At 46.0% G+C, this 15,120-nt stretch overlaps 1 protein-coding gene and 1 non-coding gene across 6 annotated transcripts in view; both read left to right on the top strand.

Annotated features, from left to right (window-relative positions):
- The window catches only part of SLC7A8 (solute carrier family 7 member 8), a 78,543-nt gene that overhangs the window by 61,273 nt on the left and 2,150 nt on the right, over positions 1-15,120 (top strand). For 4 of the 5 annotated variants that reach the window (XM_042989398.1, XM_007097973.3, XM_042989399.1 and 1 more), the window contains 7 exons: positions 2,430-2,555; positions 4,627-4,780; positions 5,411-5,534; positions 6,996-7,099; positions 10,870-10,966; positions 12,690-12,839; positions 14,443-14,620. In XM_042989398.1, the coding sequence (XP_042845332.1) occupies positions 2,430-2,555; positions 4,627-4,780; positions 5,411-5,534; positions 6,996-7,099; positions 10,870-10,966; positions 12,690-12,839; positions 14,443-14,620 (933 nt within the window). Of the gene's footprint in view, positions 1-2,429; positions 2,556-4,626; positions 4,781-5,410; positions 5,535-6,995; positions 7,100-10,869; positions 10,967-12,689; positions 12,840-14,442; positions 14,621-15,120 lie in introns of those variants that run through there. The other variant, XM_015544697.2, reaches the window with a different exon arrangement.
- LOC122240001 lies at positions 3,259-3,420 on the top strand. The gene has a single exon (XR_006219384.1). It is a non-coding gene; the product is annotated as a U1 spliceosomal RNA (small nuclear RNA).

Genomic DNA, 15,120 nt, shown 5'->3' with positions numbered 1-15,120 from the left:
CTGTTTTGTATCTTAAATTCCTCATATGAGTGAAGTCATATGGTATTTGGCTTTCTCTGACTGACTAATTTCACTTAGCATAGTACCCTCTAGTTCCACTCATGTAGTTGCAAATGAGATCTGGTGCTTTTACATGTATGACTTTTACCTTTAGAGGACTAGAGGGAGAAATAAGAGGATTTTAACTTCCCTTTGTTCTCAAGCTCTTCCTAAGCATGTATGAGTCCTGTTCCTATGGCACAGGCTCCCCCAGGTTGCTTGGTGAGTGTGGTGGTAGGATTCAGCCTCTCAACTCTCTTCCAGCCCTTGGAGGCTCCAGGTTGTTGGGATCTCTGTGGGAGCCCTATGACTCCTAGGAAATAAAACAGAGTTAAAAGCCCTCATGCCACCAAAGAAGATATAGGGATAGTGGCAAATAAGCACATGAAAACATACTCAACATCATTACTCACTAGGGAAATGCAAATGGAAACCACAATGAGATACCACTGCATACCCACTAGAATAGCCCAACTTTTGGAGCTGACAATACCAAATGCTGAAAGGATGCAGAGCAACAGGAACTTGTCCTGTTGTCACTGGTGGGAATACCACCTGATATAGCCACAACTACCTGTTGTCACTGGTGGGAATACTAACAGATATAGCCACTCTGGAAAGCAGTGTGACTGTTTCTTATAAAGTTAAACATACATTCAGAGGGCGTCTGGGTCACGCAGTCAGTAGAGCATGTGACTCTTGATCTCAGGATTGTGAGCTTGAGCCCCACGCTGGATGTAGAGATTACTTTTAAAAAAATTAAATCTTTGGAGCACCTGGGTGGCTCAGTCAGTTAAGCGTCCCACTCTTGGTTTCTGCTCAGGTCATGATCTCACAGGTTCATGAGATCGAGCCCCGCATCTGGCTCTTCACTGTCATACAGAGCCTGCTTGGGATTCTCTCTATATATCTCCCTCTCTCTCTGCCCCTCCCCTGCTCATGCTATCTTTGTCTCTCTCAATTAAAAAAAATTTTTTAAGTTTAATAATAAAACCTTTAAAAAATAATAAAGTTAGGGGCATCTGGGTGGCTCAGTCAGTTAAGCATCCAACTCTTGACTTCGGTTCAGGTCATGATCTCATGGCTCGTGGGTTCGAGCATTATGTCGGACTCCACGCTGACAGTGCAGAGCCTGCTTGGGATTCTTTCTCTCCTCTCCCTTCCCCCCCTCTCAAAATAAATAAATAAACTTTAAAAATAATAATAATTTACCTTATGACTCAAAAATCTCACTCCTGGGTATTTACTCAAGAGCAATGAAAACCCTTCTCAAAGATATCTACAATCCATTTAAAGACTTCTGTGCAAGTGTTTATAGCAGCTTTATTCATCACAGCCCCAAACTGGGAGCAACCCAGATGTCCATCAGCCAGTGAATAGAAAACTGATACATAAAATGGAGTACTACTTGACAATAAAAGGCCTAGACTATTGACATACACAGCCATACATGAATGGATCTCAAAAGCATCACAGAAAGTGAAAGAAGCCAGACACAAAAGGCTACATATTATATGATTCTGTTCATGTGACATGCTAGAAAAGGCAAAACTTTAGTGACAGAAGCCAAATTAATGGTTACCAGAGGTAGGGGAAGGGGACTGACCTCAAAAGAGCACAGTGTACAAGAGAGAGCACTTTTTAGGGTGTTGGAAATGTTCCGCATAAAGAGTGAGGAAGTGGGGCACCTGGGTGGCTCAGTCAGTTAAGCGTCCAACTTCAGCTCAGGTCATGATCTCGCAGTTTGGGGTTTGAGCCCCACATCAGGCGCTGTGCTGACTGCTCTGAGCCTGGAGTCTGTTTCAGATTTTGTGCCTCCCTCTCTCTGCCCCTACCCCGCTCGTGCTCCATCTCTCTCTCGTAAGTAAATACACATCAAAGAATGTGGAAGTGATTAAATAATGAAACATGTTTGTTGAATCTCATCAAACTGTACACTTAGAAAAATGAATTTCACTCTATGGAAATTATACCTCAGGTAACAAAAGATTCCCCTAACCTCTATTGCCCCAAATTCAGGCTGAGGAAGATGACATTCAGGATCTACCAGCTGCTCAGGGCTCCTCCTGAGCATAGTGACCTGAAAACAAAGCCCACACTTGCACCCTGGTCAGATGCTGATTTTCCCCAAAGCCAGTGCCCACACTTACATGCCTGCTTCTGGCTTTCAGCCCTGGGCAGGGCATGATCTGACCAAGCTCTAATTTGTGGCACATAATCCCCATTTGTAACCCATTAACCTAGCCAAGGTTTCTGGACACTGGGCTGAGCTTTAGGGAAATTTGGCTTGCCCGTTACAATCCCATCATCAGGAGCAAGGAGCGTTTCTGTTTCTGTGCAGAGGGCCTCATTATAGCCCTGAGGGTATGTTTGGGGATCTGTCATTTCAGTGCTCCTCACATGGGTCAACTGTTCCAGTGTTCGCTGGGCCACCCGAGTTCAAGACATTTTCACAGCTGGGAAGCTCCTGGCCCTGGCCCTGATCATCATCATGGGAGTTGTACAGATCTGCAAAGGTGAGTATCACCTGAACATCAGGGCCCTACCCAACTCTCCACCCCTGGCATGTACATACCCCTTCACACTGTCTTTGAACATGTGCACACCCTGAGATTTCCCAGTTCTGGCCTTGAATGACTTTTCTTCTTCACTTGCTTGACAAAGGGAAAAAGAAACCATTTTTCCTGGGGTGGTTGGAAGTTGAGCATGCCCCACCTGGGTTGCAGAATTTAGTTCTCCCATGCTGATCTCATGGCTCTAGCATAGCTAGGTAAAGACCCCAGATCTCTGGACTCCTGTTGCCCTCTTGCCCCAGCCCCAGGAAATCTCCCTGCATCTTATATTGTATGTTGTCCATATCTTAAAATGAGGAATGGAGGAGATTTTTACACATTTCAAAATACTCATAATCTCTACAAGAGAGAGCTCGACATTCCTGGGGCCCCTGCCAACATTCCCCACTGGATTTGGTCCTTTCCAAGCCCGAGTCTGTATTTGGCTTCCATGGGAACCATGGCACCACTAGGCTCTGCCCAGTGTCACTGCCTCCTGGATAAAGTCAGATGACAAACAGAGAGACCTCCCATCTGCCTACAAGCTCTAAAGGCCTTGTGGGGTGCCTGGATATTTACTCCAGGAAACTAATTAAAGTTTGCTGTTATTTCAACCAGTTATGTTAAGTTCTTTAGCAGGTTATATTGTTTAAAGAAATTGTTGTATGTACTTACCTGGCAGGGGAGATACCATGATCATGAAGGTGGTATTCCCAGGGCGAGTCTTATCCATTGTACTCCGGATGTGTTGACCCCTGTGATTTCTCCAAATGTGAGAAACGTGATTACATAATTTGTGGTAGTGGGGACTATGCTCACGCTTTCCCCTAAAAGAAAGAAAGAAAGAAATCACTGTGCTATCTTTTCAGAGATAGTAAGTTCCTCCTATTCTGGTCCCAATGCTTTCTCCTGATCACTGTAATCTTATTTCCTGTCCAAGTGCTGGATTACAGATGAATAAGTAAAATATGGGCAGTTAATCCATGTCTCATTACAGTGTCATCAGCAACCTTTCTTGAGGGCCCACTGTGTACAGGACCCTGTGCTAAGGGTTGGGAAGGCAGTAGAAAATCTCTTTGCTGAAGGACCTTGTCCTCAGGGAATCTATACCATGAAGAGGGAGACCAGACACACACCTTAGAAAGAGATAGGAGGATATTGACAAAGAAAGAGCAAGCATGAACTAATAATGGCATTATAGGAGTTTATGTGTGAGTGTTTGTTGTTCTTCATGCTTTGTGAAAACTGTGTGGCAGGAGAGCCTCACAGCTCACTAGGTACAGAGCACCTAGACCTTATTAAAGTTACGCACTTAGAAAGCAAACCTTCATATGCTAAAACGGCAACTTCTGGATGCTGGGTGCTCAGCAGCAAGCATTGTACTCTAATCTCTAATAATCCCCCTGGATTATCTTTTTGGTTTAAGTCAAGCCTGAGGCTGGTGAGCAGTAGCTACACACCCACATTGTATGTTCTGTGAATGCTAGCTCTCTTGAATTTGGATACTGGTTATTTTTTATAGAGTGTAAATCAAGTTTTATATTCTACAATACAAACAGGTACCTATCTGTTTCTAAATAAAACTGTTTACATTCGTATAAAAAAGTAGATATAGATATATCTTAGATACAAAGGAAGGTGGTCAGGAGACTGCCAATGACCCTAATCCTGTATCTCCAAATCTCAACAAGCCAGCCCCCCACCCCCCACCTGCCCCAGATTTACCCTGCCCTAACCAGTGACCACCCCTGGCCTTTCTTTCCAAGTAAATTTGCCTTTTAAAAGAACGTTGAGCACTGTGCTTTGAACCTGAGTCCCCATTTGGACTCCTGGTTAACAGGTTCTGGGGAAGTCCTAGATCTCTATTTCCCTGCTCCTTTTGGTCCCACTTCTCCGATGTGTGGGGTTCACTGGAGACAAGACAAAGAGCTGGACCATCACTGCAGGGAGGGGCCAAGAGGGGACTAGGCAGGCTAAGGGCCGCCAGGCCTCTGGCTTATCTCTCTGAGCAGCCTCCTGCCCCTTGCGTCCACAGGAGAGTATTTCTGGCTGGAGCCAAAGAACGCATTTGAGAATTTCCAAGAACCCAACATCGGCCTCATCGCACTGGCTTTCCTTCAGGGCTCCTTTGCCTACGGAGGCTGGAACTTTCTTAATTACGTGACTGAGGAACTTGTTGATCCCTACAAGTGAGTTGAAATAGCCCAGCTCTTCCCAAATCCCTCAAAAGGTCATGGCACCTGCTACTAGGAAAAGGGAGCCAGGTGTCCCCTGGCCACTTCTCCACCTCCAGCCCCATCTGACCATGACCTGGTCTATTTTAAAGAAAGAGTTATTTCCTAGGAACTTTAACCATTTGCCATACACCCTGCCAGGAGGAGAAAAATGATGCCATGATGGTCCCAGAGCAGATTAAAAAGTTGAAACAGGGCTGAGGAAACACCACTGCCTTAGAGGATGAAATGTGCCCTGAGAGGCCTCCAGACATCTTATTTACCTGTCTTGGGACAGGAGGGTCTTTGTGTCTTGAGGCAGGGGAGAGAGGTACATCATGGAGATTCCAATCAGGAAGGGACCAACAGTATGGAGCATATTCCCAGCCTACGCTGTTTCATTTCCTTTAAATTGTCCTGCCCATATTGAGACAAATCCACCCCCCCCCCCCCCAGGGAGAGGGAGCATCACAGAAAAGTGTAAAGTCAGCTGCACTGCAAAGTCAGCTGTGTGCAGAAAGACAAAAGGCACTCCCCAGATCCCATCACAAGGCAGGTGGTCCCAGGTGCCAGGCCTTCCCCCTCTCACCTCCTCTCCCTCTACAGGAACCTTCCCAGAGCCATCTTCATCTCCATCCCACTGGTCACATTTGTGTATGTCTTTGCCAATGTCGCTTATGTCACTGCAATGTCCCCTCAGGAGCTGCTGGCATCAAACGCAGTCGCTGTGGTAAGAAATCAAACTCACAGTCCTTCAAACCAGGAATGTTGACATAGACTTGCCTGATTAGCCCCACTCACTTTTCCCTGATCCATGGATTTGTGGAATTGGAAGTCAACCCAAGTACTCAGGGCAGAAACCACATCTTCAAGTGCCTAGGAGCAAACTGACAGCCGTGTTGTACCTACAACAGCAAAAACGGCAGAGTTGTCTAGTTGCCACAAACACTGTATGGCCTGCAAAGCCAAATTACTTACTATCTGACCCTTTACGGAAAAAGTTTGCTAACTCCTGATCTGGGGCACTTTAAACTCTAAATGTGATGATCATATAAAGGAGGCAGGCTCCTCCTCAGAAAGATATAATCTAGCAGAAGACAACACCATTTCTCTCTGCCTTCATTTCTTCCTCGGGAAATCATGCAGCCTGATTCCTTCCCTCATCAGGGAAAAGTGTGTGCCAGTAAATAGTCAGAAAGTAGGAATGGTTTGTGCTTTTTGGGGAAAGAGATCATGTAGATCCAAGGCACTGGGGTCTTTGATATCCAGGAAAGACCTGGGAGCCATGCCGTTCCCTCACCTGGCTTCACCTGGGCCTGGATGCCACCCTGCCAAGCTGTCATCACATGGCTTATCTCAGAGGACTGTAAAGAAAGAGGTCCTTCAGTGGTAGCCTGTTTCCATGACCACCAACCAGCCTAACCCAGCAGGACATCTACTCTAAACAACCCCTCCCCCATAATGTGCTAGAAATTGAATGTGTACTTGGCTCAGAAAATAGAAAAGGCTAGTCCCCTGACATTTTATATTCCTTCAATATATGAAGACTAGTCTGTAGCTTCACTGTCTTTTCTTTCTCAGCCTATGTAGTGGCTTGTTATCATTTTTCCCTTCTTAGCATATTATTTCTATAAATTTAGAAATTCTCATTCTATGAATTAGGATCCATTTCTGTTTTACAGATGGGAAAACTGAGGCTCAAAAATTAAGGACCTTGTTCAAGGTCTCAGAGCTCCAAACTGTTGGGCCTGCCTGTCTTCACTCGTGTATAATGCACATGAGGCCCAGATTCACACAGCTGGCTTCTAGTCCTGGCCCTCCACTTTCTGGGTTTGTGATCTCAGTTTGTGCCTTAGTTTTCTCATCCATAAGACAAGGAAAACAAATGTTACCACATCATTGTCATTGTTGTTGTTGTTGTTATTATTAGTATTATTATTACCACCATGCACTGTCTCCTTCAGTTAATAGCCCAAAACACTGATTAAATGCCCACTGTGTGGTGATCAACATGGGAAGGGAAGTGGCGGTGTGGTGCAGAAGGGGCCTGGGGCCTGCAACCCTCCCCTCAGGACCCTAGTCAGAGAGACTCAGCAAGGGTAGAGATGGGAGGGAGCATTCCCAAGAATGATGTACAAGTGGAGGGTTGTAACCTCTCCTTTTCTGCTCACCCCCTTGTTTTCTCTCCCAGACTTTTGGAGAGAAGCTCCTAGGGGTCATGGCCTGGATCATGCCCATTTCTGTTGCCCTGTCCACATTTGGAGGAGTAAATGGGTCTCTCTTCACCTCTTCCCGGTGAGTGTTGTCCAGGCCTTTCCTGGACCAGGGGCCATTCTGCTGTGCTTATTGCTCTGTGTATATGTGGGGTATTTGTCTCCATCAGCAGGGGTCTGTGTGGGCACCTGGGTGGTGACCTGGTAGGGGGTGATTGCTCACATAAGGGCAGATGTGTGTCAGCTTGGATGCAGAGGGGTGTGTGCTGCTCACCTGGTTACCTGCGATGTGTGTGGCTTCACATGTAGTGGCGAGAAGCCCCATCCCACCTCATTTCAGTAGGAGCCCAGGGCTGAGGAGGTCCCAGGCCACCTGATGCAGTCCTAGGTCTGAGTACTGTGACTGGCAGCAGGACAGTGTCTCAGCTGCAGCCTCAGAGCCCCTTTGCTACTTGACTAGAAACAGGCTATGCTGGCTAGAAAGGAACCCCACTCTACAAGGGACCAGGAGGAGCATGGGCCTGGGGCTTCTGGGCTGGTGTCTCATGGAAGTTCTGGGACCAGCCCATAGGTGGGATGGATCATCTCTGAGTGCCCTGCAGCTTCTCCTTGCTCAACAGACATGTGGCTATGGGCAGCCTTCTCATGGTCGCTCAGGAGACTAGGGCAGAGTGTGTGAAGTAAGAGAAATGTGGAAGAGCTAAAGGAAAGCATTTGTCCAAAGCCATGCCCCAAACTCCCAAATTCTCAGGGAAGCCAGAAGTTCAAGTGGGTCCAGGAAGCCCTAGCTCCTGCCTCCACACCTCTAGGAATCTGGCCCCTCCTCAGTGTCTCTTCTTACTATCTCCGGAATGGGCTATTGAGGCCGGCAGACACTGGATAGTTTCCATTGGTGTGGTTCTAGGGGTTCTCCCAGTTTTCTTAGAAAGTTCCCTGCCCCCAGGGCACAGTTCTACTGAAAAGATACAGTAAAAGTGGTGTCCCTGGGTTTAGCTGCTTCCAAAGCCACCTATCCCATCAGGGAGGAGTTCTCATGAAATGTCAAAGGAGTACCATGTTTTCAGGATCCAGGGCAGGGAAGAGGGAGTGTAGGTATCCTCTTTACCCCAGGACCCTATGAGACTCACCCACAGCAACCTCGTGTGCGTGTTACACAGGAGCAGTGGCCACCTGGAGGCCTCAACCGAGGGCGAGCAGTGGAAGAGCAGTGACCCATGAGGCTCTCTGAGATCTATTGGAAGGAGAGTGACTGGCTATAGTCACTTTAGAGTGGGGTTTGTCCCTCAGGCAGGCCAAGCAGTGGTCTGCGTGCATGTGGTATAGCTGTGTATGCATGCAGGACACAGTGGCCCTGGTGTGTGAGACCTCTGATTCAGAGGCACAGCTCACCCACCAGGCCTCCTCTGCTCATCTTTCCAGTTCCTTCCTTCCTTCCCCCTCCTTCCCTGCTCTCTCGTATTCTTTTGTGTTTAGTGTATGGAGAGGATGATTCTTCCTGAGGAATAGGAGTGTGTGTGGCGTGTGTCATGCTTAATGTCATTGTCTCTTCTGTTGTCAGCTAGCTGGGCAAGAATTGTCTCTTGTGAACTTGACACTTGCAAATGCTGTTGGACCTGGACAGTTACACATGGTCCTGGCTGCATGTGGAGGAGGGATGTGAATGCAGAGCCCTGGCTATGTGCATGATGAGGCCCACAGAGCACCTGTGGCTCAGTTGGGTGCATGAGGCTGCACCGTAGAGGGGCGATATTGTGTGGCTGCATGAAACTAGTGACAGTGGCCTAGGAGGTTGATGATGGCAGCTGATGGTGATGCACATGGGTACTTGGGGCCATAATGGACTCCCACACTTCTACCAAACTGCTGCTGTTAGCTCCATCCCCCTCACACACAAATTACAATGTAAGTGACAGTTTTTTTCAGAACACCTAGCATGCTGATTCTGTCCTTTCTGTCCCCATTACACCATCCCCTTCCTCCAACCTCTAGGTGTTTCTTTCTCCCTACAAAATTCTAGAGAAAAGAAAAAGCTAATCCGCACTAATATGTAAATGACTCCCAACAGCTTCTTGTATTCTTTTCTCTCAGAAAAGGGACAGAGAAGAAGCGTTCCCTTATGTTAAACCTTCTCTTTTTAAAAATAAACTTTTAGGGCACCTGGGTAGCTCAGTCGGTTGAGTCCGACTTCAGCTCAGGTCATGATCTCACAGTTCATGAATTTGAGCCCCACATTGGGCTCTCTGCTCTCAGCACAGAGTCTGCTTCAGATCCTGTGTTCCCCACTGTCTTTGTCCCTCCCCCACTCATGCTATATCTCTCTCTCTCAAAAATAAACATTAAAAAATTTTTTAATAAATAAACATTTTTTTAAATTAACTTTTAGGGGCACCTGGGTGGATCATTCGGTTAAGTGTCTGACTTTGGCTCACAGTTTGTGGGTTCGAGCCCCGTATTGGGCTCTGTGCTGAGATCTTGGAGGCTGCTTTGGATTCTGTGTCTCCCTCTCTCTCTGCCCCTCCCCTGCTCATTCTCTCTCTCTCTCTCTCTCTCTCTCTCTCTCTCTCTCTCTCAAAAATTAAATAAACATTAAACAAATTTTAATTAATTTTTAGACATCAGTAGCCTGACCGTGATATTGTACTATAGTTTGGCAGTATGTTACCAGTAGAAACAGGGTGGATACCTAGGATCTCTCTGTATTATTTATTCCAACTGACTGTGAATCTACAATTCTCTCCCCAAAAAAGTTTAATTTTTAAAAAGTTTAAAAAATAATTTTTATTCCAATTATAAATTCCTTGTCTATTTTAGAAATTAATTTTTTAATAAAGTCTAAGGAAGATAATTAAAATTACTCATAATCCTATCACCCAGAGATAATCAGTTGGTATGTTTTTACATGTCCATAATTTCTAAATTAATTGGAACCATACTGTATGGAACCATACAGTTTTCTATCTTGCTTTTACCATTTGACATTGTATTGTGAGCATGTTCTCATGTGATCAATTTTTTTAACATTATTATGACTGTAAAATATTCCATATTAATAGATACACCATAATTTATGTAATCAATCTCTTACTTTTGGGCATTTAGGATATTTCCAATCTTTTTTATCATTAGAGTATCTTTGTATACATACCTTTTACTAACTCACTATTCATTTCCTTAGGATGGCTTTTTGGGGAATAGAAAAAGTAGCTTAAGGATATATAAATTTTTAGGTATAATAAAATACAATATGTACAATACAATAAAATACACAGATGTAAGTGTTCAGATTGATGAGTTTTGAAAGATGTAGACAGCCATGTAAGCACCACCCAAAATGAGATATAAAATATTTCCATGTATCACCCAAGTTTCCCTTTCTGGTCTACCACCCATTCTCCACCCCCAAAGTAGCAACTACTTCTTGACTAGGATATCAGTGTTTTTAAGGTTTTCCATGGACAGACAGTTCAATTCCCATGTATCAGAGAACCTGTATCCCTCGAGAATGGGGGAAGCACATTTTTAGAGGGATTAAAGCACTATGAGGCCCGCAAAGTGAAGGCACAATCATCAGTAACCCCAAACCACTCAGACCATACTCGGGGTCTCCATGCACCCAGAATCCATCCATTATCCACTGGCTGCCTCTGGTCTGCCTGCACCTGCACTTGTGAACGTGGGTCCTGTGACAAGTGGGCTGGAGTGTGCATGGGAAGGTGGGTACCTGGTTGGGGTGGGGAAGATGCTCCTGTGTGAGCAGAAGGTAGGCATGGATGAGGGAGACTGGGCTGGGGAGGGACCTTCCTTAGGTGGTCCATGGGCCATCCCAGGCTGACTTCCTTTTCTTTCTACCAGGCTATTCTTTGCTGGAGCCAGGGAAGGCCACCTTCCCAGTGTGTTGGCCATGATCCATGTGAAGCGCTGCACTCCAATCCCAGCCTTGCTCTTCACAGTAAGGGCCCCTCCTTCTGCCAGTCCTATATACACCCTTTCTCTTAGCACTTGATTTGAGCTGGGAGCTCACACTTCCCCCACACACCCCTGTCCCCCTCTGGCCTGCTCCTAGGTTTCACTGGGTCTTAGATAATCTGGCAAATGGCATGAGTGGGCTTTGTGAATATCAAGAGAAAGAACAAGGAAAAACCCTGAGTCATGAAACACCTTCAGGCTCTCATCCTGGCTCATTTCTATTCTCCCATCCTTTTGGGTCAGACTGAAGGGACTGTCTCATGACTCTACAGCCTCATAAAGAAACTTCTCCTTTCTTGGCTTTCCCCTACACCTGCTGCTCACGGAGTTGCGGCTTTGGGCCCCTGCTCCTGACCAATTGCTGCACACTCCCAGCACTCCCCTCAATCTTCTTACCCCAGGAAGCTCTGCCTATCTCTTGGAAAACATGACTGAAACAAATTCAGTGTTATGCATAGGTACACCAAATAAGAAAATCATAAAGAAAGGAAGACTAGTAACTGAAAATGAAGAAAAGGAAACTTGGGACAGGGAAGAAATGAGGGCAAAATGGCCCCGAGTAGAGTCATTTGGAGGGGTAAAAAGAAAGAGCAAAGACTTGTCCCCACTGAGTCTTTTGAGTTATTTTTTTTTCTTTCTGTATCCTGAATACAGTATTAAAAATGATTTTGTTCCATCAGAGAAGCAGTTAGACCAGGATAATAGAGTTCTCAGGAGTCAAGTGGAAACATTGTACAACATGAGGGGAGTTTCAGAATGTTCAGATATAGGATGAAGGCCATCTGATTGGTTAGCTGTGAAAGGTGCCTAGAGACCACCTAGTGCTCCCAGTGACCCACAGACTTGTTTCCAGTTTGAGCCATTGGTGAAGTCCTGTGACTGCAAGGCAAGTATAGTCAGAATCTGGTTTATTTGCCTGTTAAAATCTTCTAGATTATTTTCACCATCAGATCTTACAAGAGAACTGAACCTTCTCTTGGCCTTAACAAATTAACAAAGGGGCAGAACATGGTTCTGAGAGAGCCACTGAGATGATTTTGAAGTTGGAAAGTGGACTCTGTCAAGAAAACCTCATGGGGCTGTTATGAGAGTTAGATATTTGTAGAACACTAAGAACAGGGCTCGGCACCTAGTAAGTGCTTTATAACTGTTATAAACAGTTTTGTGGGTTTTTTTTTTGGCTGGGATTGTTATAAAACTGTGATATTTAAAAAAGCGGGGCGGGCGGGGGGGAGGATAATGACTCAGGAGAAGAGATTGAGGGTAAGAATAAAGCTTTAATCTGCAGTTAACAATCTTCCCTAAGGGACTCAAAAAAAAAACAAAAACAAAAACAAAAAAACCAGCTTGAGCTACAACCAAGGAAGAAATATAAATGAGACCAGGGCAGACGTAGAGCCACTGTCGCCAGTGTGGCCAATCCAGTTGTTTACAGCCAGTATCTGTTCTGATTGGTTAGTGCCCATGCCATACCAGTGCTTAAATATTTTTATTATCACTCCTGCAATAAGAAAGAACTTACTGGCAACGAAGGTGTTAGCAATGGCCAGGGTGACTAGGGGATGCTGTAAAGTCTCAATTTTGAGACATTCATCATAAAATGGTGTTGTCTTCCTAGAGGCAGAACAGTCCCCTGACCTGTAAATAGCTCCTCCAGTGTCCAAATATCTTTCTGATTACTGATGAGTTTCTCCCATTCTCTACAGTGCATCTCAACCCTGCTGATGCTGGTCACCAGTGATATGTACACACTCATCAACTACGTGGGCTTCATCAACTACCTCTTCTATGGAGTCACAATTGCTGGACAGATAGTTCTTCGCTGGAAGAAGCCTGACATCCCCCGCCCTATCAAGGTGCTGCCCTTGGGACCCCCTCCATCTCCTCTACTGGTTCTAGCTGCAGCCCAGATTTTTAAATCACCTTGTTATCAGCTGCTGACCACAGATCATAATTTCTATGATGGTAGCAGACCCTCTGGGAAGCAAGGGTTATGTATAAATGGGGCAGCCATTTCCATTTTCCACTGGAGACAGGACCAGAACAAATTGCAGCTGGAAGAATAAGTTAGATTAAATGTACTTTCATCAGGTCATTTCTTTGTTTCCTATGACTCTTATAAACTCCAGTTGATTTTTCCAGACTCCCTTATCTCTCCAACATTTCCCTGAATCTGCTGATCTGTCCAGTCTCCTCCTTATCCCTCCAGATAGCTGAGTTTACTTGAGCTATGTCTCCATCCCAGAATGAGTTTCCTTCTCCCATCTGCCTATCCAAATCCTAACCATTTTCCACATAGGCCTCAAGTTCCTCCTCTTCCCTGAAGCTTCCCAGTCCACCCCAACCCTCCATGTGCCTCTCTTGTTAAACTACTAGGGCCCTATAGGTAGTAGGGTGCTTGGTGAACCTATTGATGGCTACAAGAGATAATTGTGTGGTGGGAATGAATGGGGTTGCTCAGAAAAAAATATGTGAGAGCACTCTGGGTTCTCCTGCAAATTGGAAGAATAGAGTATATCCCTGAGCTATTTGAACAATCCTATTCTAGAAATAGAGAAGACTAGATCCTTCCAGAAGATTCTTCCAGCTGAGGAATTCCAGCTCTCCACATCTGTTTTCCACCACCACTTTCCTACCACTCTTAGAAAGCCTGCTAGGATGACAACATAGAATAACCCATCCCTCCCCCAACCCTTTCATACCCTCTGAGAAGAGATGACAGGGAAGAGAAAGGCAGCTGAATCTAGAGTCTTGAAGAAGACTCTACTGGGAACTCCCACCTGTGGCCAACCAGATAGGATGAAGCCCATAGAGCTGATGCTTCTTTTTGAAAAAACTGAGGCCCCTGACTGTCTTATACTATGGTAGGTTTCCTGATTTCTTGGACCTTGGCAGATTTATCTTCTCAAATGGCTTGAGAGAGACACATTGAGACTGATCCTGGGATTAGATCTTTCACATTGAGAGGGATGGACATTTGCCCACATGGTGCCCAGATGAGGGCCCTGCCTAGAACTGGGCAAGGGTAAGGAACCTGACATATCCAGGCCAGTTCCTTCTTTCCTCTCCCTCATTCCTCCACTTCTCCTCCACCCTAGGACCTCAGCAAATATATACCAATATACCAGCAAGCTTATCGATCCCCATGGGCTTCTATTATTGCCACAAACACATGGCATGGATGACAAGGTGTTGTTTCATCCTTCCCAGAAGAGAAGATCCAGTGAAAATCATTCCTTCCCTAGTTCCCCTCTCCTATTCCTGTCCCACTACCCAAGTTCACCAACATTTGTTGACATAGCACTTGATCTGTCAGGCCTAAGGGTGTGGAAGCCACAGAGCTGAGTGAAGTCTACCCTTTGCCCTCAAAGATGCCTCCCTATAGGTTGAGAAGAAGGAGGATGCCCTGATCCTGGGGCCCCTGGGGTCCACACAGCTAACAGCACCTCTGCTCCACAGATCAACCTGCTGTTCCCCATCATCTACTTGTTGTTCTGGGCCTTCCTGCTGATCTTTAGCCTGTTGTCGGAGCCTGTGGTGTGTGGCACTGGCCTGGCCATCATGCTGACAGGAGTGCCCGTCTATTTCCTGGGTGTTTACTGGCAACACAAGCCCAAGTGTTTCAATAACTTCATTGGTGAGTTGTTGAGGGCGCTGGATGGATAGAGGGCCTTCTGGTCTGGACTGGGTCTCCTGGTCAGGAGTCCTAGGCTGGTCCACAGAGCTCCGTAGAAGAAGACAGGATGAGAAAGGGTGGGTGCCTTCCCAGAAACCTCTGAGGAGGGGAGAACAGCTGAGGTTTGCACACAGACCTTAGACCTATAAGAAAATAGGCAACTTGACAGCCATCCTGCAGGAGCTGCCTGAGGTAGAGGCCAGGGAAGACCCTGGAACTGGTGGTCAGCAAGTGTAGGGAAGGTGCAGGACTAAGGCTTTTATGGGAATGGGCAGCCAACAAACAGGCTTCCCAGAGACAGAGGAGGTGGTAAGGTGGCTGTCTCCTGGAATGGAAGTCTCCTGAAGGTGTTGGCAGCTCTGCTGAGTCTACATCTGGGGCAGGAGATCTGGGCAGGGCCATAGCCTGGTTGGCTGTGTTGATGGGATGCTCAGCACTGACCTGTTCTGTGTAAACTCCCA

This window comes from Panthera tigris, chromosome B3, assembly GCF_018350195.1.
Source record: "Panthera tigris isolate Pti1 chromosome B3, P.tigris_Pti1_mat1.1, whole genome shotgun sequence".
In the NCBI taxonomy this organism is placed as follows: domain Eukaryota; kingdom Metazoa; phylum Chordata; class Mammalia; order Carnivora; family Felidae; genus Panthera; species Panthera tigris.
Note: the sequence above shows the minus strand (reverse complement) of the source record. Positions and strands in the feature narration are given on the sequence as shown.